The following is a 24,400-nucleotide window of genomic DNA, read 5'->3' as shown; positions in this document are numbered from 1 at the left end:
CACACAAACACCAAATTCTCACCATTATACCTCACATTAAGGAAACAAACTGAACAGGTTACTTTCTCTTCAAGAGATGTCCAATTTTGCCTCTCTGGAAGACAGAGAATTCAATATTGCGGTTCCAGACAGAGTCTGGCTCTATCGCTCAGGCTGGAGCACAGTGGCAGATCTCGGCTCACTGCAACCTCCACCTCGTGGGTTCAAATGACTCTCAGGCCTCAGCCTCCTTAGTAGCTGGGTTTACAGGCATGCCCCACCATATCTGGCTCATTTTTGTATTTTGTATTTTTGTTTCACCACTTTGGCCAGGCTGGTCTCGAACTCCTGACTTGAAGTAATCCGCCCGCCTCAGCCTCCTAAAGTGCTGGGATTACAGGTGTGAGCCATCGTGCCTGGATACTGTGGTCCTTATAAGCATACATCTTTAAACTATAAATGAGGAATCCATGTAATATTAAGCCAAAGGCAATTGGTTGACATTATAAAAAATAAGATCCAGCATCAGTCAAGTTACCAGAATGTAATAAACCAAGTCTCATGGGAAACAGCTCAGATCAGATATTTTACCTTAAACCTTATGAGAATGGCATCTAGTTCTTTAACATAAGGAGTTCTTAAAATTACAATTTTGTAGGGGTTATCTCTCGTAAGAAGCGTTCCTAAGAGGCTAATGTTCACTGAATCAAAATAATTTAAATGTATTAACAACACTTTAAGACAATTAGCTGTGGCTTCAGTGACTGCCTATATCTAACACTATAGCTTCTTTGTTTAGGGAGCTTTTCCTTTTTAAATTTACATTGTTTCTAATCGGATTATGAAATTAAAAAGCTAAAATCAAACAGCCAAGACATTAATACTTAAGACATTCTTTTGGGTGTCTTCTAATTAGTTACAATCAACTATTTAAAGTACTTAAAATCTAGCATTACTACTTAAAGCCTCTTCATCATGTTTAAAATAACAATAAAGCAAATAAAAGAAGAAAAGAAAGAAAGAAAAACAAAAACTTGAAAAGAATCAGCCACCACACACCAAATAATTCCTCTACAAAGGTGTATAGCACTCTGGAACTTTTCCCAAGAATTTTAAACCAAATGCTAAAAAAATAAAGGCTTCACAATGTTTCCTTTTCAAATAGATTTCCCTAAAGCTTAATAACATCACTCAAAAGCAGACTAACAGGCTCCAGGGACAAGGAGAACTTTTTCATTTAACCTCAAGTTATAATAATGTCATATCCATTTCCAACCATCTACAACGAAAGGCCTTTGGAGAAACCAAATCTGTGAGTAACCACCCCAGGAGGCTGTGTCCTTCATGACAGAGCCCAGCCTAGGACTGTCATAAATCTTACCTTCTGCATGTTTGGCTTGATACAGCGAACAAAGAAAGGATTAGAGGAGCTTAGGGTTGCCATTAAGGAATGCAGTGAGTCCTATTAGAAAGAAAAAAGTGTAAGTTGATTTAGTCTCCTATTATATGTCAGTCTTTAAACTTCTCAGTACTCTAGGCACTTAGAAACAAGAATTTCAAAAACACATCATAAATCATAGGAGTAATAACTTAGAGGCTTTCATTTTTAAATTGTCATTCTAATATAAAATAAAAGTATTATGATTCAATGTATTAATAACTGAAATGATTTGCTAACACACAAAACTCATTTATCACTTCCTTTGAAACAGTACAATTTTAATAAGCCATTCTGTCAATAAACAAAAATCATCCTAGGATATTTCAATGTTTAAGACAGAAAAACTGAGTAACACTCTTCCACTGTAATTATTCTTCCTAATTCATTATCTCCATCAAAATGACAGTCTATCCCAATATTTCACCGGTCTCTGAGCCACAATCTCTCTCTTACCTTCAAATCACCAGACTCCAGCTCAATCTTTAATACCACTTTCTTTATTTTCCAGTTTATTTTTTGGGGGAGTTTTTAGCATTTACCAAAGCAGACAGAAGCATACAATGAGTTCTCATCACTAGCTTCAGCTCATGGCTAATCTCATTTTACCTGATCCATACATACTATACCCACCCCTGTAGAAAAGCACATCCCAGACATCATGTGATTTCATCCATCAGCACTGCAGGATTAAAGGCTAAACACTTGAAAGCATTGTGTAACCACAGTATCATCACACCTATAAAGATCTGACATTAATTCCATAAACTAATATTAAAATGTGTAATGGTCTCACATTTCACATTAAAATGCTTAACTGTTTCAAATTTTATGAATTTTATTTTTATTTGAGACAGGGTCTCACTCTGTTACCCAGGCTGGAGTGCAGTGGCATGATCATAGCTCACTGCAGCTTCAACCTCCCAACTTAAGTGAGCCTCCTACCTCAGCCTCCTGCGTAGCTGGGACTACATGGGCATGCCACCATGCAAGGCTAATGTTTTAATTTCTTGGTGGAGATGAGGCCTCAACTATGTTTCCCAGGCTGGTCTCAAACTCCCTGACTCAAGCAATCTTTCCACCTAGGCCTCCTGAAGTGCTGATATTACAGGCATGTGTCACTGTGCCCGGCCAATTTTTTTTTTTTTTGAGATGGAGTCTTGCTCTGTCATCCAGGCTGAAGTGCAGTGGCGCAATTTGGGCTCACTGCAGCCTCCACCTCCTGGGTTCAAGTGATTCTCCTGCCTCGGCCTCCCGAGTTGCTGGGACTACAGGCACGTGCCACCATGCCCGGCTAATTTTTTGTATTTTTAGTAGAGACAGGGTTTCATCGTGTTTGCCAGGCTGGTCTCGAACTCCTGATCATGATCTGCCTGCCTTAGCCTCCCAATATGCTGGGATTACAGGCATGAGCCACCTTGCCTGGCCAGCCCATAATTTTGAAACAGTTTGTTCTTTTGCATCAGAATGCAAATACAAGTCATCCATTGAATGGTTGATATATCTGTTTTTGGTTGATATATCTTTTAAGTCTCCTTTAATCCACTGGCTTTCTCTCCATCTCTGTCTCTTTTTCCTTCTTGTAATCTTGCTGAAGAAAACTGAACTGTCTAAACACTACATGGATTCATTACTTCTCCAGCTCAGAAAACTTTAAAATTTCTTGTAGAACAAAACATCCTGACGTTCATGGCCCTTCATATTCTGATACCAACTTCAGTTCTCACCAGGTGTCCTGTCTGGCTGGTGTTCTACTGACTGTTGACAGTCCTGGGAGACAGGGCTTGCATCTCTGTGCCTGGGCTCTTCTGCCTCCGCCTGCACCTGAAAAGCTCGCCCACCCTTTTCCATTTTCTTCACTGTTAGTCCAGTTTAAGTCTCAAACATTCCAAAAACTTTCCAAGGCCTCATGCAGTGGCTCGTGTCTGTAATTCCAGCACTTTGAGAGGCCAAAGCAGGAGGATTCACCGGAGGCCAGAATTTCGAGATCAGCCTGGGGAACATAGTAAGACCCCGTTCCAGTAAAAAAAAAATCTAAAAATTAGCTGGGTGTAAAAAATTAGCTGGGCGTGGTGGTGCATACCTGTAGTCCCAGCTACTCAGGAGGCTGAGGCAGGAGAATTGCTTGAATCCAGGAGGTGGACGTTGCAGTGAGCCAAGATTGTGCCACTGCACTCCACCCTGGGCAACAGCAAGACTCCATCTCAAAAAATAAAAAGTTAGCTGGGTGTAACGGCTTACACCTGTAGTCCCAGCTACTCAGAGACTGAGGTGGGAGAATCACTTGAGCCTGGGAGTTTGAGGCTGCAGCAAAGTGTGATTATACCACTGCACTCCAGACTGGGTGACAGAACAAGACCCTGCTTCATACGTGCATACATACACACAGACAAACACACACACGCACACACACATGCATAAACACACACACACACACACACACAGGCATGCATGCACATACACACAGGGAAAACAAAAAGCTTCCCCAGAGAACTCCTGGCAAAACCAAACTTCTAGAAAAAGAAAACTGAACATCGCTACTGAAAGATTAAGAGCCTAGGACAAAGTAACTGACATCGGTCTTCTCTAACCATAGCCTTGGTCAGTATACCTAGTTATAATACTACAAACATACCCGGAGGGGAAAACAAACACCTAGACATGAGAAGAAACGTATCCCGTTTCCACATGAGCCTCTAAATACAAATCAACCTCTAAATACAACAAATCAAGCCTCTCAATACAACCTCCTTAAGCCTCCTAAATACAACAAATCAAGCCTCTAAATACAAACGGCCTTAAGGAGGTTGCCATTTCAAAACCTTAGAAGAAGTAGCTATTTCTTATTTTTTAAAAAAGGATCTATATAGTTTCATCTGACTCAGAGAAAAAGTCTACTTTATTTCTTTTTTCTTTTTTTTAGACAGAGTCTAGGTCTCACTCTGTCACTCAGACTGGAGTACACGGTGCAATCACAGCTCACTGCAATCTTCATCTGCCAGGCTCAGGCAATCCTGCTACCTCAGCCTCCCGAGTAGCTGGGACCACAGGCCTGTGCCACCACACCCAGGTAATTTCTGTACTTTTTGTACAAAAAGGGATTTTGCCATGTTGCCCTGGCTGTTTTTAAATCCCTGAGCTCAGATGATCTGCCCACCTCGGCCTCCCAAAGTGCTGGGATTACAGATGTGAGCAAAAACTCTTATTTCTAAAGTACCACCTGGTTTAAAAGCATGATAATAAAAGGAAACAAAATTAAACAAATATTCTCATAGACTTCACATACACCCAATTCCTCTTTTGAATTCTTAAAAGGACAGTAACGATGGATTCCTCTAAACCAGCAGTGAAAACGAACCTTGAACTGTGAGCTGACGGTGGGCCGCCGATGTTTGCTTCCACATTTCAAGGTATCCTGGTTGTTGCGGCTTGAAACATGTTCAAAAAGATCATAGATAAAGTCGAATCTGTGTGAGGCAAAAGCAGGACAGTAAGGCATACACACCCATTATTAGGTGCAAGATTACTGTAATTAATGGTGCCCTTTCCCAATGATAATTCAAAGTAAAACACCCTAGGCCTGGAAGAACTAAGACAGCTTCTGAAGATTTCAAACCAACCACTGCCAAAGAGTTTTAGGCACCGAAAACATGTGGCAGTGTCAGAGATCAGAGTCTTGCAGAGAAGGGGACTGGCCTGACACTGACACAGGAGCTCTGTGCTTTGTGGAATGCCATCTAAACCTCTGTAACCTCAGCTTCCTCGCCTGCAGAAGTGACAGATTTGTTTTGCCCACCTTGCAGTGTTGCAGAGATTGAAGCAGTTAACGGATGGAAAGGTGCTCCTGGGGAACACTAATTACGGGGTGAGGCAGGCGATGGTTCAAATCCCGCCTCCACCACTTCCTAGCTGTGCTGCTTGGGCAAAATGTTTCATCTCTCTCTAAGCCTCAGTTTTTTGGTTTTTTTTCTTCTGAGACAGAGTGTCTTGCTCTGTCACCCAGGCTGGAGTGCAATGACATGATCTCAGCTCACTGCAACCTTTGTCTCTCAGGTTCAGGCAATTCTGCTTCAGCCTCCCGAGTAACTGGGATTACAGGTGTTCACCATCACACCTGGCTAATTTTTGTATTTTTAGTAGAGACAGAGTTTTGCCATGTTGGCCAGGCTGGTCTCGAACTCCTAACCTCAGGTGATACACCCGCCTCAGCCTCCCAAAGTGCTAGGATTATAGGCGTGAGCCACTGCGTCCAGGCTTCAATAATTTTTTAATCTTCCTTGCATGGAAGATATCATGGGCTATGGAGCTGGTGGCTTCACGGTCACCAGGACAGTCAGGGAAGACTTCTGAGCATCTGCATCTCCCCAAGCAGCAATATTAGAGCTTTCCCTGGTTGCCTCTCGCTTTGCCCCAACCTTTGTCATTTCTGTTCTCGGGTGCTCTTTAATGCACACTCTTTGAAGTTCTCTCACCGTGTTTTGAGCTCTTTGGAGAAAGGCTTTGGTTCCATTAAAATGTCACAGATGTCAAAGGTGAAAGAGTGAAGCAAGTGAACAGCCCCAGCCCCTCAGTTTGCAAAGAGTAACCTGGGTTGAGACAGGAAGTTCTTTACCCGACTCACAAAACTGTTTAACACAGAAGCAACTGGAGAAACTCCACCTTGCTGGTCTCCAGGCCTGCAATCTTTTCACTACGACAAATTGCTTCTACTTAACATCAACACAGGGCTTTTATTTAAATGTATCACATTAAATCTGATAACAAAGAAATTGCTTTGACAACATGTGTTTAAAAAACGCACATGAGTGTTTAAAAAACACCCGTCATTTTTACAGGTCTGAAAACTCACCTAAAAATAAAATACCTACCCATGTTGTAAGTAGTGAATCCTCACATGGAAGAGCTGAAATAAGTCTGAAGATCAACTGTTTCAAATTCTGAGTTTCTAGGCTGATACTACCATATATGGGCTCCCTTAGTCCCAATTCATTTCTAAGTGACAGAGTGGCCATCTCGTATTTACATTTCTAAAAATATTACAGCTTTTAAACTTTTTTGCAACTTTCCTTCCTTAGATATTAAACATGTGTTTTTGTTACAGATTCCTACTAGATCAAATGCAGGCACTGAAAGCTTTCAGGCGAGGGTTTTTTCCCTAACATCTTTTCCTCTTATAAAGCCTCTAAAAATAGGACATTTCTTGGACTAATACACAAAAATATCTAAACTAATCACTGAAAGTTTCTGCCTGTTTTCTTTATTGATTTAATGGTGTGAAGTTATAATTCATGAATGAACAAATGAACATGTAATACATTTATAATTATAGCTGAGTTAAGATGTGTTTACTTTCTTTGACATTCCTTACTAACTAGAGACATAGCAGTTTTGTAAAACCAAGGCTGAAACCAACTTAAAACACAGCTCAAAGCTCCCTGTGAAGAAAGCAGGTCACACTGCTTAAGACCTTAGGTTCTCGCAGGCCAGGCGCGGTGGATCAAGCCTGTAATCCCAGCACTTTGGGAGGCCGAGGCGGGTGGATCACGAGGTCAAGAGATCGAGACCATCCTGGTCAACATGGTGAAACCCCGTCTCTACCAAAAATATTAAAAAAATTAGCTGGGCATGGTGGCATGTGCCTGTAATCCCAGCTACTCAGGAGGCTGAGGCAGGAGAATTGCCTGAACCCAGGAGGCAGAGGTTGCAGTGAGCCAAGATCACGCCATTGCACTCCAGCCTGGGTAACAAGAGCGAAACTCCATCTCAAAAAAAAAGACCTTAGGTTCTCAAGCCAACCAGAGCAGATCAAAACTGGGCTTCATGGGTCACTGGCTACCGGTTGAGAGGTCTTGGGGAAGTCACTTAACAGCTTTAGTTAAAGCCTCAGTTTCCTCATCTGCGTAAGAGGATTAATGAAAGTAGGTTACTTATGTCTCCGCGGTTTATTTCAGTAGCTCACTAAACTGCATCATTGATTGTATTATTATTATTTTATTTATGTATCTATTTTTTGAGGCAGAGTTTCACTCGTCGCCCAGGCTGGACTGCAATGGCACAATCTCGGCTCACTGCAATCTCTGCCTCCCGGGTTCAAGCGAGTTTCCTGTTTCAGCCTCCCTCATAGCTGGGATTACAGGCACCTGCCACCATGCCCAGCTAATTTTTGGATTTTTAGTAGAGATGGGGTTTCACCACGTTGGCCAGGCTAGTCTCAAACTCCTGACCTTAAGTGATTTGCCGTCCTTGGCCTCCCAACGTGCTGGGATTACAGGCGTGAATCACTGGGCCCGATCTTGTTTGCATTATTATATTATACTTTTGAGTCATTTTATTGATGAAATATTACCTGGGGAAAACAATTTTAAGTTTCCTATGTAATAATAATTTGTTCTGTATTTGTGAATTAAGAACATTTGCACAAATATTCCTTTGCCTGCTACAGACTTTCCAGGGAGAAGACTGGCATACCGGCTTTCTCTTAGCAAGTTGAGCAGGTCATCTCGAAATGTATCTCTGTTTTTCTCCAAGATACCACGGACATCATATTGCACCTAGTTTTAAGAAATAAGAGAGGAGTAAACAGACTGAGAGAGTAGTTTCAGGTCACAAGCAACTTCCTTGAAAGATCCACAAAAGATAATAATTCCAATACATTTATTTATTTTTTAAGAGACAGGGTCTTGCTCTATTGCCCAGGCTGAAGTGCAGTGACATGATCATAGCTCACTGCAGCCTCAGTTTCCTAGGCCCAGGCAATCCTTGCACCTCAGTATCCAGAACAGCTAGGACAACAGATGTGTCACCATGCCAGGTTAATTTCTTTTAAAAATATCATGTAGATATTTCTTATATCTATGTTGCCCAGGCTTGTCTCAAACTCCTGGCCTCAACTGATCCTCCTGCCTCAGCCTCCCGAAGTACTGGGACTACAGGCCCATGTGAGCCACCATGTCTAGTCCAATAAATTCATGATTAGCTTCTGAAACTTCTGTTTTCTCTGAATACCAAACAGGCAAATATCAATAGGTATCTTAATAAAAAGTTACCTCTCCAGCATAGTGTTTCACTCCAAAATTGTTAACTGCAACTCTGGGCTTCACATAAAAGTGATTATTCTAAAAAAAAAAAAAAAAAAATACAATGCCTTATTTCACTCACTGATTCCTTTGACTTCCAGAGAACATTAAACACAACAGACAGTGAAAATCATTTCCAAACTTGCTATGGATCTGAGTTTCAGTACACGACATATAGTCCACTTTATAAAAACTATATTAACTCTCGACTGTGTCGTTATAATAGATTAACAATTTCAAGTTCTCTATATAAACTTGGGCATTCTGACAAGTAGCCCCAAATCTAACCCTTTTGCTTATTTCAACTTAGTTCTTGTAATAGGTGAACAGCTTTGGTCTGAGAATGAAAGTTCAATGTGGGAGGCACAGTTGGGCCAACGGATTGACATGTCTGGTTTGTGACCCTAGCCCACAGATGTGCTACTCCAACGTGATTAGGAATTGGCAGGTTTCCACATACAGCATGCTGACTATGTAGCTTCTCCAATAACGTGCTGTCTGTGGCTTGAGGAAAATGGCTTTCTTCATTGATAAGGGCTAGGAGGCCAAGTTTCTAGAAGAAAGAAGAAAAAGAAGAAATAAATTAAAAGCTGAATGTGTCTGGTGCATGGTGGCTCATGTCTATAATCCCAATACTTTGGGAGGCAGAGATAGGTGGATCATTTGAGGTCAGGAGTTCAAGACCTGCCTGATCAACACAGTGAAACCCTGTTTCTACTAAACATACAAAAAAATTAGCTGGGCAGGGTGGCACACACCTGTAATCCCAGCTACTGGGGAGGCTGGGCCAGGAGAATCACTTGAATCTAGGAGATGGAGGTTGCAGTGAGCCAAGATTATGCCACTGGACAGTGGAGTGAGACTCACACTGTCCACTGAGTGACAGAGTGAGACTCTGTCTCAAAAAAAAAAAAAAAAGAAAGAAAGTTGAATGTCTGCCTCCTAAACTATTTTGGAGCTCTTTTCTACTCTCTATGGAATGAGTGGTGAAAAGAAAAGGCATGGTAATTTCTTGATTGGAAAATCCATAATGATACACTATAGAGAAAACCAATTAATTTAAGTTCTATATAAATCCTTTAAAAAAAAAACTGAACCCACTGCAATATTGTGGATAAAACTTATAAAACAGGCAAATCTATATTGGTACTGGCAAGATTTTTCTTCTGACTTAAAATCTAAGGGAAGCCAATTCACACACACTGCTGATTCTAAAATACTGAGTTCAATGAGACAATAGGTTTGAAGCAGCCAAGTATTTAAATTCAACCTTGCACATTTACATCTATGTTTCCAAATGGTCCATTGTGTTCTCAACATTCACATCTTTGATGTGCGTGTTGGCGCAGGTTATTTTGTTCCCATACGTATGAATCAGCCCAGCTGGACACCCTTGGGACTATAACCATTCTTCAAAAATACATTACCTTCTCAATCAAGTCCAGGCATTCTCCATTGTCTATCCAGTCAATATCTTCCCACACTAATCCTTCCCTGTAGAAAGATTTAAAAGAGCCTAGTTAAATGAAAACATGGCTTTGAAACTATCTAATCTAGTTGCTGCTTTAAAAAAAAAATTAAAATGGAATTGTATGAGTGCTTACCGGCTATATTCTAGTTGTTCTAAAGAAAAAATATGCTTGTTGAAGTACTCCTGAAGTTTCTCATTTGCATAGTTTATATTGAACTGTTCAAAGTGGTTAACCTAAGGAGGGAAAGCATTCAGTAAGTATCTTTAGCGCACTCACTATTATATGGAAAGGTGAAGGAAAGACAAAAAACAGATCTGCGAAGAAAAGCATCCATGCTTGTTGCGTGCTGCGATGGCTCACGCCTGTAATCCCAGCACTCTGGGAGCCTAAGGCGGGCGGATCACCTGAGGTCCGGAGTCCAAGACCAGCCTGGCCAACATGGTGCAACCCTGTCTCTACTAAAAATACAAAAAAATTAGCTAGACATGGCGGCAGGTACCTGCCATCTCAGCTTCCTGGGAGGCTGAGGTGGGAAAATCACTTAACCTGGAGGTGGAGGTTGCAGTGAGCTGAGACGCGCCACTGCACTCCAGCCTGGGAGACGGAGTGAGGCTCCAACTAAAAAAAAAAAATTGTTCACAGAGATTTGTTCAATAGCGGCTCATCATGGACAGAAGAGAATTCACGCACTGCACTGTTAGGAAGCCTACCTCAAAGTTCTCAAATCCAAAGATGTCAAGGATGCCAATAGATTTGAAGTCCTCGTTGCCTTTGATCCTGCTGTTGATCTTCTTGATCACCCACTCAAAGCAGCACGCATACAGAGCCATGGCCAGGGAGTCCCTGCTGTCTACTGCCTGTGGGAGAGGAAGCGGCACAGACTCAGCTGACCCCAGGCACCCCAGACAGGCAAGGTCATCCTGCCCCACTGTAGAGACACACACAAGACCAGCATGGCACCTGGGCCTCCAGTGCAAAGTCAGTTGATATCACCTAGGAAAGGACAGATATCTAAAGAAAAGATAAACTAGAGCTCATAGCTGGGTATGGCAGCTCACACCTGTAATCCCAGCACTTTGGGAGGACAAAGCAGGCGGATCACAAGGTCAAGAGATCGAGACCATCCTGACCAACATGGTGAAACCCCATCTCTACTAAAAATACAAAAAACAGCCAGTCCTGGTGGTTTGTGTCTGTCGTCCCAGCTACGCGGGAGGCTGAGGCTGGAGAATTGTTTGAAACTGGAAAACAGAAGGTGCAGTGAGCCAGGATTGCGCAACTGCACTCCAGCCTGGCGACAGAGCAAGACTGTGTCTTAAAAAAAAAAAAAAAATACTAGAGCTCACATATTTACTTTCTGTTAAGATTAAATACCAGGATTCCAAACTCAACTTTCTATGTTGAGTTATACAAAAGACTCTAAAGCATAAATACAGGTACAAATGTTACCAGGTTTAAATAATTAACATGCAAGCTTTTTTTTCTTTTCTTATTTTCCATTTTACTCTGTATTTACAAAGTTTTTCTTCATAATGTGGTCAGCATTTTTATTTGTCCAATTAAAAACATATTAGAAGAGTGTGATGGTGAATACTGACTGTCAACTTGATTGGACTGAAGGATACAAAGTATGAATCCTGGGCGCATCTGTGTGGGTGACATCCGAGTCAGTGGGCTGGGGAAGGCACATCCACCCTGAATATGGTGTGCACAATCTAGTCCGCTTCCAGGGAACATAAAGCAGGCAGAAAAACGTGAAAAGGAGACATGGGCCTAGCCTCCCAGCCCCCATCTGTCTCCAGTACTGGGCGCTTCCTGCCCTCAAACATCGAACGCCAAGTTCTTCAGTTTGGGGACTTGGACTGGCTGTCCTTGCTCTTCAGCTTGCACACTGACTACTGGGGGACCTTGTGATCGTGTAAGTTAATACTTACTAAGCTCTCCTTTATCTATTTGTCTATCTATCATATTAATTCTGTCTCTCTACGAGAACCCTAATACAAGAGCCAGCAGATACACATCGGCTCAAGGTAGTAGAAAAGGCAAAAATAAACACAACATATTGTTATATAGTTTTCGTAATAACAACACATTATTGTTGTAGCTAATTTTTATTTAGTGCTTACTCTGTTCCAGACATTAAATGCTCAGCATGTATTTGTTGCTTTTATTCTTACAAGAATCCTGTGAATTAGGTATGATAATTACCCTTGTCTTAGAGGAGAAAACTGAGGTATAGTGAATAAACTTCCCAAGAACAGACAGTAATAAGTAGAAGGGTCAAGTTCAAAGTCAGGCAATCTGCATTCGACCTATCTTCTTAAACCACAATTAGATGTTGTTTTAGATAATTAGACAACTCAATAGCTTTGCCCATTCCCAATCCTTGGGTGTCTTCTTTATTTTGATCATGAATCAAAGTCATTTGAACAGTTATTACTATATTTCAGTTATAACTGTTATTACCGTTATATATTTAAATCAAACCTATGGATCTGAAAACCCAGGAGTGTCTCATAAGGCAAGATTGGCTGGCAAACTATGTGTACCTGTTGAACACTGAGAGGCGTGAGGATCTCTTCTCCCCTGAGGAACATTGATCTCTGGGTCAGAGCATCTGTAAGCTGTGTTGGGTCCAGCCCTAGTAACTCTGCAGATCTGCCCAAAGCTGCAAACAGAGAATAAGACAAAGGTGAAAGGACCCACTGCCCGCAAGAAGCTAACCACCCTTAGAGATACCTTCATGCAGGGAACACTCCTGAAATCCCCCAGGCAGAGTTTAGAGACTGCGTGTTATTGCTAAGTTATTCCGTCCCTTGGTGAATCCTAGGTTAGTAGCATAGAGCCTTGGAGCTTGGATAAGTGAGGTCTGCTTATCCCATGGCTGTCCCCAGGATCCTGTCAGAAGTTTGCAATTAATTTCTTTCTTTCCTTTTTTCTTTTTTTGAGATGGAGTCTCACTCTGTAGCCCAGGCTGGAGTGCAGTGGCATGATCTTGGCTCACTGCAACCTCGACCTCCCAGGTTCAAGTGATTCTCCTGCTTCAGCCTCCTGAGCATTTTTAATAGAGACAGGGTTTGAGCAGGTTGACTAGGCTGGTCTTGAACTCCAGACCTCATGCTATCTGCCTGCCTTGTCCTCCCCAAATGCCGGGATTACAGTGTGAGTCACCGTGCCCTGCCTACTACTTTCATTAATAACACTAAGATGTTATCTGCTTTTTTCATTCTCATTCTCTCACCAGTATACAGAAGAGTATTCCAAAGGCTACATAACATGAGGGATTTCAACAAATTAAATGCAGAAGAGATATGACAACCCAACTTTCTTATTTTTTTTTCGAGATAGAGTCTCGCTCTGTCGCTAGGTGGAATGCAGCAGCGGCGTGATTTCAGCTCACTGCAACTTCCGACTCCTAGGTTCAAGCAATTATCTTGCTTGAGTTAAAACTTTTATTTTTTTGGAGACAGAGTCTCACTTTGTCACCCAGGCTATATGGTGCACTGGCGTGATCTTGGCTCACTGTAACCTCCACCTCCCAAGTTCAACAGATTCTCATGCCTAAGTCTCCCAAGTAGCTGAGATTACAGGCGTGCATCACCATGCCTGTTTAATTTTTCTATTTTTAGTAGATACAGGGTTTCACCATATTGGCCAGGTTGGTCTTGAACTCCTGACCTCAAGTGATCCACCTGCCTTAGCCTCCCAAAGTGCTAGGATTACAAGCATGAGCCACTGTGCCCAGCCAAAAAGTTTTAACTTTTAATGTGGTAAACATCAACAGATACATCCCACATAAACAAAAGCTCTCGACTTCTATGATTTTTGAGAATTTTATTAAGAGGTGCTGGGTGGAACCAGACATTTGAGAATTACTGACCCACAGTACTAGGCTTCTCTAGAACCATTCTGAACTTGAACTCATCCAATTTCCAGCTTCCATGACCTCACCTATTGCTTCTATCAGAAAAGTTTGAAAAATTAAATACATAAATCACTCTAGCAAAATGACAACTGACATAGCTATATGTTTATTAACTCATTTTTTTTTTTTTAAACAGAGTCTCGCTCTGTCACCCAGGCTGGAGTGCAGTGGTGCTATCTCGGCTCACTGCAATCTCCGCCTCCTGGGTTTAAGCAATTCTCCTGCCTCAGCCTCCTGAGTAGCTGGGACTACAGGCACCCACCACCATGCCCAGCTAATTTTTGTATTTTTAGTAGAGTTGGGGTTTCAGCATTTTGCTTACGCTGGTCTCAAACGCCTGACCTTGTGATCCACCCACCTTGGCTTCCCAAAGTGTTGGGATCACAAACGTGAGCTACTGCACCTAGCGAACTCATTTTATCTTGACAGCAAATCTCTGAGACACTGTACAGGTGAGAAGTCATGAGTGTTCAGGGGATAAGTAACACAGGAAACAGCATGAGGCAGGGAGGGCTATGAACCCATCATCCTGGCTTGCAAAACAAAGGGGCTTAACCATTCTACCATGCCGGCACTCAACAGAACTATGCCACCTGACTCTCAACACTTGCCTATGTCGCTTCCTGGTTGCTCACATTTCCACATATTTGACCCATTTTCCTTCTTTCTTTGTAAGAAAGAGAACATAACTGCTATCCCAATTCACTAGTAACTTTTCATACACTCTGAGCCTTTCTTAACCGATACTTCGTATCTGATATAGCTAACATTCTGTAGATCTCTATTAAAGGAGTCAGAACATTTTCTCTCTCTCTCTTTTTTTTTTTTTTTTTTTTGAGACACGCTCTCACTGTCACCCAGACTGGAGTGAAGTGACGCTATCTCAGCTCATTGTAGCCTCGACTTGCGGGGGCTCAGGTGATCCTCCAACCTCAGGCTCCTGAGCAGGTAGAATTACAGGGGCACGCCATCATGCCTGGCTAATTTTTGTATTTTTAGTAGAGACGGGGTTTGGCTATATTGCCCTGGCTAGTCTCGAACTTGTGGGCTCAAGCAATCTGCCCACCTTCACCCCCCAAAGTGCTGGGGTTACAGGCAAGAGCCACAGCGCCTGGCCAGAATTTTCTCTCTAAAAGGCCAGATAGTCAATAATTTAGGTTTAAGTTTCCTGTAAGGAACAAAGGAAGGGAGGAGGGCAGGCAGGCATAATCTTACCTGTTTTGAAGGAAACCTGCGCCCCACCAGCAGTGATAAATTCTATGTTCCCAAGATGCAGTATACCCGCAAGCAGCCTCAACACTTCCCGAACTTCCTCCTTGCTGAACTGCATCACGTCCATTGCCGTCTAGAAGAAAATAAACGCATTTAATTTATGTTGTTTTTTTTTGCACTGAAGAAAATGTAGAATACCCCTGACAATATAAAATAACTAGGTGTTATTCAAAAGACAAGGAAACAGACCAGGCGTGGTGGCTCACACCTGTAATCCCAGCACTTTGGAAGACCGAAGCAGTGGATCATGAGGTCAGGAGGTCAAGATCAGCCTGGCCAACACAGTGAGACCCCATCTCTACTAAAAATACAAAAACTGGCCAGGCATGGTTGCGCCTGTAGTCCCAGCTACTCGGGAGGCTGAGGTAGGAGAATCGCTTGAACCCAGGAGGTGGAGGTTGCAGCGAGCTGAGATTGCGCCACTGCATTCCAGCTTGGGCAACAGGGTGAGACTTCCTCTCAGAAGAAAAAAAAAGCAAACAACCAACCAAAAAAACAAAAGCCAAGGAAACAAAAAACAGATGCATAACCACTCACTATTTTTTTTTTTTGAGACAGAATCTCGCTCTGTCATCCAGGCTGGAGTACCGTGGCATGATCTTGGCTCACTATAACCTCTGCCGCCTGGGTTCAAGCGATTCTCATGCCTCAGCCTTCCGAGTAGCTGGGATTACAGGAGCATGCCACAAAGCCCAGCTAACTTTTTTTTTTCTTTTTTTTTAGCATTTTTAGTAGAGACTGGGTTTCACCATATTGGTCAGGCTGGTCTCAAACTCCTGATCTCAACTGATCTGCCCACCTTGGCCTTCCAAAGTGCTGGGATTACAGGCATGAGCCACAACACCCAGCCTATAACCACTCACTTTTAAAATGATGAAGACGTTACACAGTACACATAAAAGAAGGAAAATAAAGAACTACAGTATGTTCAGAGATAATCAATCAAATAAACATAGTGTCTGCCTTATGTATAAGCCTCCTACATATGGTATAAAAGAATTACCTCAGGGAGTCAGAGTCATGACAATGATAAAAAAATAGTTTTCTAGGTTGGGCATGGTGGCTCATGCCTACAAACCCAGCACTTTGGGAGGCTGAGGCAGGTGGGTCACGAGGTCAGGAGATCGAGACCATCCCAGCCAACATGGTGAAACCCCATCTCTACTAAAAATACAAAAATTAGCCTGGCATGTTGGCATGTACCTGTAGTCCCATCTACTCAGGAAGCTGAGGCAGGAGAATTACTTGAACCTGGGAGGTGGAGGTTGCAGTGAGCCGAGATTGTGCCAATGCATTCCAGCCTGGGTGACAGAGCGAGACTCTGTCTCAGGAAAAAAAAAAAGAAAGAAAAAATTTTCCGTACAGCTAACAGAGGGTAATGAAAAATAAGTTATTATTTAGATGTAAAATGTAGAGAGGGAGTACTTGGAGAGGGGTTTTTGTTTTGTTTCGTTTTGTTTCGTTTTGTTTGTAGACATGAGGATCTCACTATGTTGCCCAGGCTGGTCTCGAACTCCTGGCCTCAAGCAATCCTCCCACGCTGTAGTTCTTTATCTTCCTTCTTTTATGTAATTCCAGCCTTCCAAAATGCTGGAATTATAGGTGCGAGCCACCATGCCTAGCCAAGAATTTTTAAAAATTAGCCAGGTGTGTTGGTACACACCTGTAGTCCCAGCTCCTGGTGGCTGAGGCAGGAGTATTGTATGAACCCAGGAGTTCAAGGTTACAGTGAGCTATGATCACATGTGTACTCCAGCCTGGGTAAGACCTTGGCTCTTAAAAAAAAATTAAACAAATATTGATGGAAAATCTAAATGGATCTGGACCTGTCTTCTTTTTTTTTTCAGACGGAGTTTCGCTCTTGTTACCCAGGCTGGAGTGCAATGGCGCCATCTCAGCTCACCGCAACCTCTGCCTCCTGGGTTCAGGCAATTCTCCTGCCTCAGCCTCCTGAGTAGCTGGGATTACAGGCACGCACCACTGTGCCCAGCTATTTTTTTGTATTTTTAGTAGAGACGGGGTTTCACCATGTTGACTAGGATGGTCTCGATCTCTTGACCTCGTGATCCACCCGCCTCGGCCTCCCAGAGTGCTGGGATTACAGGCGTCAGCCACTGCGCCCGGCCTGGACCTGTCTTCCTTGGTCGGTCATCACATCTCTATTTTTAATTTCTCCAAAGGATTTTTTAAGGTCTTATCTTGGCTTCAGGATGCTAAGTGGAAATTAACATAATGCTGTTTGGGGAAAGATAAAAATAAATAAGCACTCACAGGAATCTGTTACCAACAAGTATCTCAACAACTGAAGCCAGGTGTTTTCAGAATCATGTCTAAGATTTCCTCCTTTTCTATTGTGACTGAGGAGCTGCATTCTTATGACCGAAAAAAAAAAAAGCTACTAAAAAGGAAAAGACAACCACACACACATACACACAAACCTGGGGGCAGACTTGTTGGCAATACGGATGAAAATGACCTACAAAAAGAACTTGGACCCACGCAAGGACCACGGGAGAGTGGGAAGGAAACCACGCACTGCTCTGAAGCAACAGAAACTGCAAAAGGAAACAACTGGAGATTTAACACTGCGAAAAGTTCCATTTCTTTTTTGAGATGGAGTCTCGCTGTTTTGCCCAGCCTAGAGTGCAGTGGTGCACAATCTCGGCTCACCACACCCTATGCCTCCCGGGTTCAAGCAATTCTCCTGCTTCAGCCTGCTGAGTAGCTGGAATTACAGGCATGAACCACCACACTGGGTAATTTTTATATTTTTAGTAGACATGAGGTTTCACCATGTTGGCCAGGCTAGTCTCAAACTCCTGACCTCAGGTGATCCACCCACCTCAGCCTCCCAAAGCGCTGGGATTACAGGCATGAGCCACTGCACCCAGCCAAAATTAATTTCCTTATAAAGAGAAAACAATAATGGCAGAAAAAAAAAAAGGAAACAATGGAGAGAGAAGGAATGAAAAGCTCCACTGAAATATACATGATCGACAAAAACAGAGAGAAATGCAAATCCAGAGTACTGTTTTCCTTCCCAGAAATTGAACATGTACAAATTCAGGTAAATATGAGATCAGTTCTGTCAAATTAGCAAAAAGTTTCGGAATGATAATGATAGGCAGGAAAGAGACATTTATACGCTGCTTGTTAGTACTATAAATTAGTATAATCTTTTCGGAAAAACAACAGGATTATCTGAGAATTGTCCTATGTACATAATACGTATATAATATTAGAATTTTCATATCTGAGAAAAAAACCAACAAAGGTTCAGAGAAGAAAAATAACTTTCTCAGGGTTGCACAACCAAAATTCAAAGTCTGGCCCAACTGACCCAAATCTAGGATACTACTATTATTGATCACTATTATTATTTTGATATAGGGTCTCACTCCCAGCACCTATGCCGGAGTGCAGTGGGTGATCATGGCTCACTGCAGCCTCAACTTCCCAGGTTCAGGTGATTCTCCCACCTCAGCCTCCTCAGTAGCTGGGGTAACAGGCGGAAACCACCACACCTGTCTAATTTTTTGTAGTTTTAGGAGAGATGGGGTTTTGCCATGTTGCCCAGGCCAGTCTCAAATTCCTGGGCACAATCTGCGTACCTAGGTCTCCCAAATTGCTGGGATTACAGGCATAAGCCACTGTACCCGGTGAGGAACTCATTATTATCCACCCAACTCTATTACTTTATAAAAGCATAAAAAAAGAAATCTATATAATCTCCCATAATTTCAATGCTAAAAATTTGTTTCAAGGAAAATTTCAAGAGCAGGAAAAAAACCGTTAGAAAATATTCACCAGCATTGTTACCTTACTAACACTTTGAGAGAAAAAAAATAATTCGAATTATTCTACAATTAGACAAGTCAAATATAGTAAGTTATTTAAATATTGTATACTTTTTTTTTGAGATGGAATTTCACTCTTGTTGTCCAGGCTGGAGTGCAGTGGCATGATCTCAGCCCACTGAAACCTCCGCCCCCCTAGATTTAAGCAATTCTCCTGTCTCAGCCTCCTGAGTAGCTGGGGTTATAGGCATGTGCCACCATGCCCAGCTAATTTTGTATTTTGAGTAAAGACGGGGTTTCTCCATGTCGGCCAGGTTGGTCTCGAACTCCTGACCTCAGGTGATCTGCCTACTTCAGTCTCCCAAAGGACTGGGATTACAGGTGTGAACCACTGCACCCAGCCTTTTGTATACTTTTTAGAGAAAATTATGCACATTATATGAAGACACAGTTATATTTACTGTAGCTTTCTATAAAAAAGCAAAAAAGCTATTTTGTACCCATAATTATTTTAAAATTCAAGCTGGGAAGAAAATTGACAAACTTGAAAACATTTCCAAAAGTTATTGTTAAGGATTAATGGCGAGTTTACAGTGTTGGCAGGCTCATGAACATTCTATTCTATCACGTCTTTTTAATGCTGCTGGCAATATTTTTACAACAAAAAAATGAGACAATCAATGGGTGAATAGACAGACAAACCACTGTCTAGTCAATGGAATACCAAAGAAAGCAATGAATAGTGGTACGGGCCACGTAGATGGCTGGAGGAAACCAGACACAGGAGAATACATAGTGTACATTTTAGTTACATGGGACTCTAGAGAAGATAACCGTATATGAGAAGGACTAAATCAGAAGTTTCCTAGGGCCAGGTGTGAAGGGTTGAGATTGCCTGGGAAGGGGCACAGAGAAACTTTTGGGGTATAAGATTCCCTTTTATCTTGATCATGGTTGTGGATAAATGGGTGTGTAAATTCAAAATTCATTGCAATGTATACTTTTTTTTGTTTTTTGTTTCTTTTGAGACAGTCTCGCTGTGTCACCCAGGCTGGAGTGTGGTGGCGCCATCTCAGCTGACTGCAACCTCCATCTCCCAGATTCAAGTGATTCTCCTGCCTCAGCCTCCCAAGTAGCTGGGCCTATAGGCATGCGCCACCACGCCCAGCTAATTTTTTTTTTTTTTTGTATTTTTAGTAGAGACAGGGTTTCACTATGTTGGCCAGGATGGTCTTGATCTGTTGACTGCGTAATCCACCCGCCTCAGCCTCCCAAAGTGCTGAGATTGCAGGCATGAGCCACCTCATTTGGCCGGCACATATACTTTAAATGGGCACATCTTATTATGTGTTAATTATATCTCAGTAAAGTTGATTATAAAAATTAAAATACCATGACTTACTTGAAGGTGGGAAGGCAATCATTTCATGCATGCAAACAGAAACTGACACAAAGAATAAGAACTACTGGTCAAGTCCTCATCAATAAAAAAGGCCTATGAGAGGGACTCCATGTTTGGGTCCCCTTCCACAATGGTCCCTTCGTGAAAGCCGTCTCTCTCTCTCCTGGATTTCCCCTCTGCGGTCCCCTTCCACGCTCTCTCCTGGAAGCCTGTCTTCTCCTCCTAAACCCCATCTTTCTCTCTCTCCTCTCTACGACCCCTTCCACTCAGCGTGGAAGCTGCTTTCCTCTCCTGGCTTCCGTCTTTCTGGATTCTCTTGCTCTGTGTGAGAGTCAGCTGTTTCTTTCTTTCTCCTTCTCAGGTTTCTCTCTCTCTCTCTAAATAAATCACTTTCTACAAACACTTTTGAGTCCGTGGTCTCCTCTCATTCTTGAGAGGGCAGGAGACCAAGAACCTGTAGAAATGTCCTCTCAGGGGAGCTGAGGGCACTCTGAACCCCAGTATTACAATAGTAGCCACAAGAAGCCAAAGGTCACAAGTAACCCTACTAGGATGACGATTCTGCACATGAACTCGTAGCAATCTAGATGTGTTCCCACTCTTGCGTAGTCAGCCCCTTACCACATCGCATCATGGTTGCAACAACAGAAGTGAGGATGTGTGACTTGAGGCTATGTCCTGAAAAGCACTATGGCTTCCCTTTTGGCCTTCTGCATTGTTTGCTACAGAGGAAGCCAGACAGTATACTGTAAATATGCTCAATCAGCTCAATTAAAAAGCCCCCTGTGGGAAAGAATTGAAGACCCTGGCCTCAGCCCAACTTGTCATCCATGTGAGTGAGCCAGTCTGGAGGTATGGGAAGAACAAATGACCACCAGTTGTTCATTGTTAAAACTGAATGATAGGCACAGGGTTGTTAATTGTACCATTTTTCCTACTTTTAAATATGTTCAAAATTTTCCATTAAAAAAAGCCTATGAGAAAATAATTATTCAAATTTAAAGATATTTATCAGTGACTTCTTCTAAAAGGTAAAAGCAAAGAAATATGGTTAGGAAATGCCAAATAATTTGTTATTCTCGACTTTTTAAATTGTGTTAAAGACCATATCAGCTATGAGCAAAACAATAAAAAGCATTGTATAAGAGTTAAATTTTTCCCTTTCTATGATTAAAGTTTTCTTCATATATGACAAGACATATTCATAACTAACACATAAACATTTTCTAGCCGGGCAACATAGCAAGAACTCCATTTCTTAAAAAATATAAAAATCAGCCTAGTATGCTGGCATACACCTGTACTCCTAGCTACTTGGGAGGCCAAGGCAGGAGGATCCCTTGAGCCCAGGAGTTCCAGGGTGCAACAAGCCATGCTCACACCAGTGTGCTCCAGCCTGAGCAACAGAGTGGGGACCCTGTTTCAAAAAAAAAAAAAGTGAAATAAGTAGTAGAAAATTTCTAACTGCCAAAGAAAAATATTGACACATACCCCATAAATAAAAATTCTCGGTTAAGCTCTAAAAAAACATACAAAGGTTGTATAAAAAGATATTTAAGCAAATGAAAAAAAATAAATGTGCTTACTATATTAATAAATGTGTGGACTTCTTTGCTTTCAAGTCTAACTCTAAGTGACTGGGTAAGCAGTTAGTAGTGCCATGCATGGTAAGTGGCAAGTGCATTAATCATAACATGGGGTAAAAATGTCTACAACCAGTTCTCACCAATGCAGACATGTATGCTGAAACTGCGGGCAAGAGTCTCTATTTATTGTTTCTTACTCTCCTATTTCCAATCTGTTTCAGTAAGCAATCTTCACCCTTGTGACAACACTAGCCACTTTAAGGCTTACTATACTTATTTTAATATTTCAACACTAGGCCTTACGACTTAAAAAAAAAAAATGGGAAATTCTCAGTATGATTCAGCACATAAAAAACAGATGCTTGCAAATGTGAATGTGGGGGGGGGAGGGGTGACAAATACATAGTAGAATCCCAATCATCGAGCACAAAAGGAGCCCAGCTTGTCACACTGGTAACAAAGGGAGAAAAGGAGTGTCACCATCAGAGAAGGCTAAGATACCTCTGAAGAATCTAGGTAGAAGCCGGCTGGGCGAGATGGCTCACGCCTCTAATCCCAGCACTTTAGGAAGCTGAGGCAGGCAGATCACCTGAGGTTGGGAGTTTGAGACCAGCCTGACCAACATGGAGAAACCCCGTCTCTACTAAAAATACAAAATTAGCCAGGCATGGTGGTGCATGCCTGTAATCCCAGCTACTCCGAGGCTGAGGTAGGAGAATCACTTGAACCCAGGAGGCAGAGGTTTCGGTGAGCTGAGATTGCACCATTATACTCCAGGTCTGGGCAACATGAGTGAAACTCAGTCTCAAAAAAAAAAAAGGAATCTCAGAAGAAGTCAACAAATGGTATGTCTGAAAGGGTGACAGGAAGGCTATTTTGGGCACAATAAATTACAAATAAGTAACTCAATAATAATTTATTACATGTTATGTTTTATTAAGTAATATGTTATTTTAAACATACGTTATAATATAAAATTGACTGACCACCCAAGTTTTCCAACACTGAAAGAGTCTGACATTTCCAAGTTTCGCAAAATTAAAATATAAAGTTGGTCCTTTAAATTTTAATAAAATCTGACCCACAATGAATGAATTTACGCATGTACACACAAGGTCACACACCATTCAAACCCCACTGATAACACCCAGGAAGGCCCATGCAGACAGGAAACCCCAGTCCTGATCAGTGCCAGGCACGCTGTCAACATTCAGTATTTGTGGAGTAAAAGAATAAATAGATGATCACTCAGCAAAGACTCCTGTTACTTCATACACATTTCATCAGCCACCATCTGGGTGGGCCAAATGCAGGCAATAAAATAAACTAGTTGTTACTACTGACTCGAAATAGCTTTTCATCCTGACCTAACATTAAGGTGCAATTTGAAGGGCTAAGAAATGGCTAGGAAGTTTAGCATAGGTTTATTGCCTCTGCCCCAGGAAAAACTAGGTCTCTCCGAAAACTGCTCAGAATACCTCATAGATACTTTTTTTTTTTTTTGAGATGGAGGTTTCGCTCCTGTTACCCAGGCTGGAGTGCAATGGCGCGATCTCGGCTCCCTGCAACCTCCGCCTCCCGGGCTCAGGCAATTCTCCTGCCTCAGTCTCCCGAGTAGCTGGGATTACAGGCACGTGCCACCGTGCCCAGCTAATTTTTTGTATTTTTAATAGAGATGGGGTTTCACCATGTTGACCAGGATGGTCTCGATCTCTTGACCTCATGATCCACCCGCCTCAGCCTCCCAAAGTGCTGGGATTACAGGCGTGAGCCACCACACCGGCCCTGGTATTTTTTTTTTTTTTTAACAGATGGGGTTTCACCAAGTTGCCCGGCTGGTCTCAAATTCCAAATTCCTGGGCTCAAGTGATCCATCCACCTCAGCCTCCCAAAGTGCTAGGATTACAGGTATGAGCCACAGCATCCAGCTTTTTTTTTTTTTTTGTAGCTAAGAACGAACATCAAAAGTGATCTTTTCATATGTAATTCAAACAAATCCTTTCTCTCCACTTACACTATAACACATGTGAACAAATTATCCGTGAGCCCCAAATTTATTACATAAATTACATTTAATAACATAGAAAACTTGTTTATATAAAAGAACGTGGTCTCTTTCCTTCCTTTGATTCCGCCACCTCTGGGAAATGGAGCTTTGTGGAACAAGATGAACTCCATAAAACACAAGTGTGATGTCAGTTTCAGTCCTTTTCATTTCTCCAGCAGAAGGGAGGCATGCTATCTGATTTCTCCAGCAGAAGCCAGGGACTCTATATGATTTGTACACTGCAGTCTCCCCGGTGTCTAAAACAGTGCCTGGCACACAGCAGGTATTCAGACATGCTGAATGTTTAAAAATCAACCTCAGCCAGGAGTAGTGAGTGCCACTTGTTAACCGTGTCTGTGTCACTGCTGGATGCAGAGTGCAGTATGAGACAGGCCCACTGGTATTG

At 42.2% G+C, this 24,400-nt stretch overlaps 1 protein-coding gene across 1 annotated transcript in view; it reads right to left on the bottom strand.

Moving 5' to 3' along the window:
* MYO10 (myosin X) overlaps positions 1 to 24,400 on the bottom strand; it is a 272,061-nt gene that overhangs the window by 94,502 nt on the left and 153,159 nt on the right. The window contains exons 10-19 of the mRNA XM_017969978.4: positions 15,106 to 15,235; positions 12,515 to 12,633; positions 10,676 to 10,822; positions 10,098 to 10,198; positions 9,921 to 9,987; positions 8,954 to 9,046; positions 8,464 to 8,532; positions 7,886 to 7,968; positions 4,776 to 4,884; positions 1,361 to 1,441 (exon numbers count right to left, since the gene is read on the bottom strand). Coding sequence (XP_017825467.1) covers positions 1,361 to 1,441; positions 4,776 to 4,884; positions 7,886 to 7,968; positions 8,464 to 8,532; positions 8,954 to 9,046; positions 9,921 to 9,987; positions 10,098 to 10,198; positions 10,676 to 10,822; positions 12,515 to 12,633; positions 15,106 to 15,235 — 999 coding nt within the window. The remainder of the gene's footprint in view (positions 1 to 1,360; positions 1,442 to 4,775; positions 4,885 to 7,885; positions 7,969 to 8,463; positions 8,533 to 8,953; positions 9,047 to 9,920; positions 9,988 to 10,097; positions 10,199 to 10,675; positions 10,823 to 12,514; positions 12,634 to 15,105; positions 15,236 to 24,400) is intronic.

Source organism: Callithrix jacchus, chromosome 2 (genome assembly GCF_049354715.1).
Source record: "Callithrix jacchus isolate 240 chromosome 2, calJac240_pri, whole genome shotgun sequence".
Classification (NCBI taxonomy): domain Eukaryota; kingdom Metazoa; phylum Chordata; class Mammalia; order Primates; family Cebidae; genus Callithrix; species Callithrix jacchus.
Note: the sequence above shows the minus strand (reverse complement) of the source record. Positions and strands in the feature narration are given on the sequence as shown.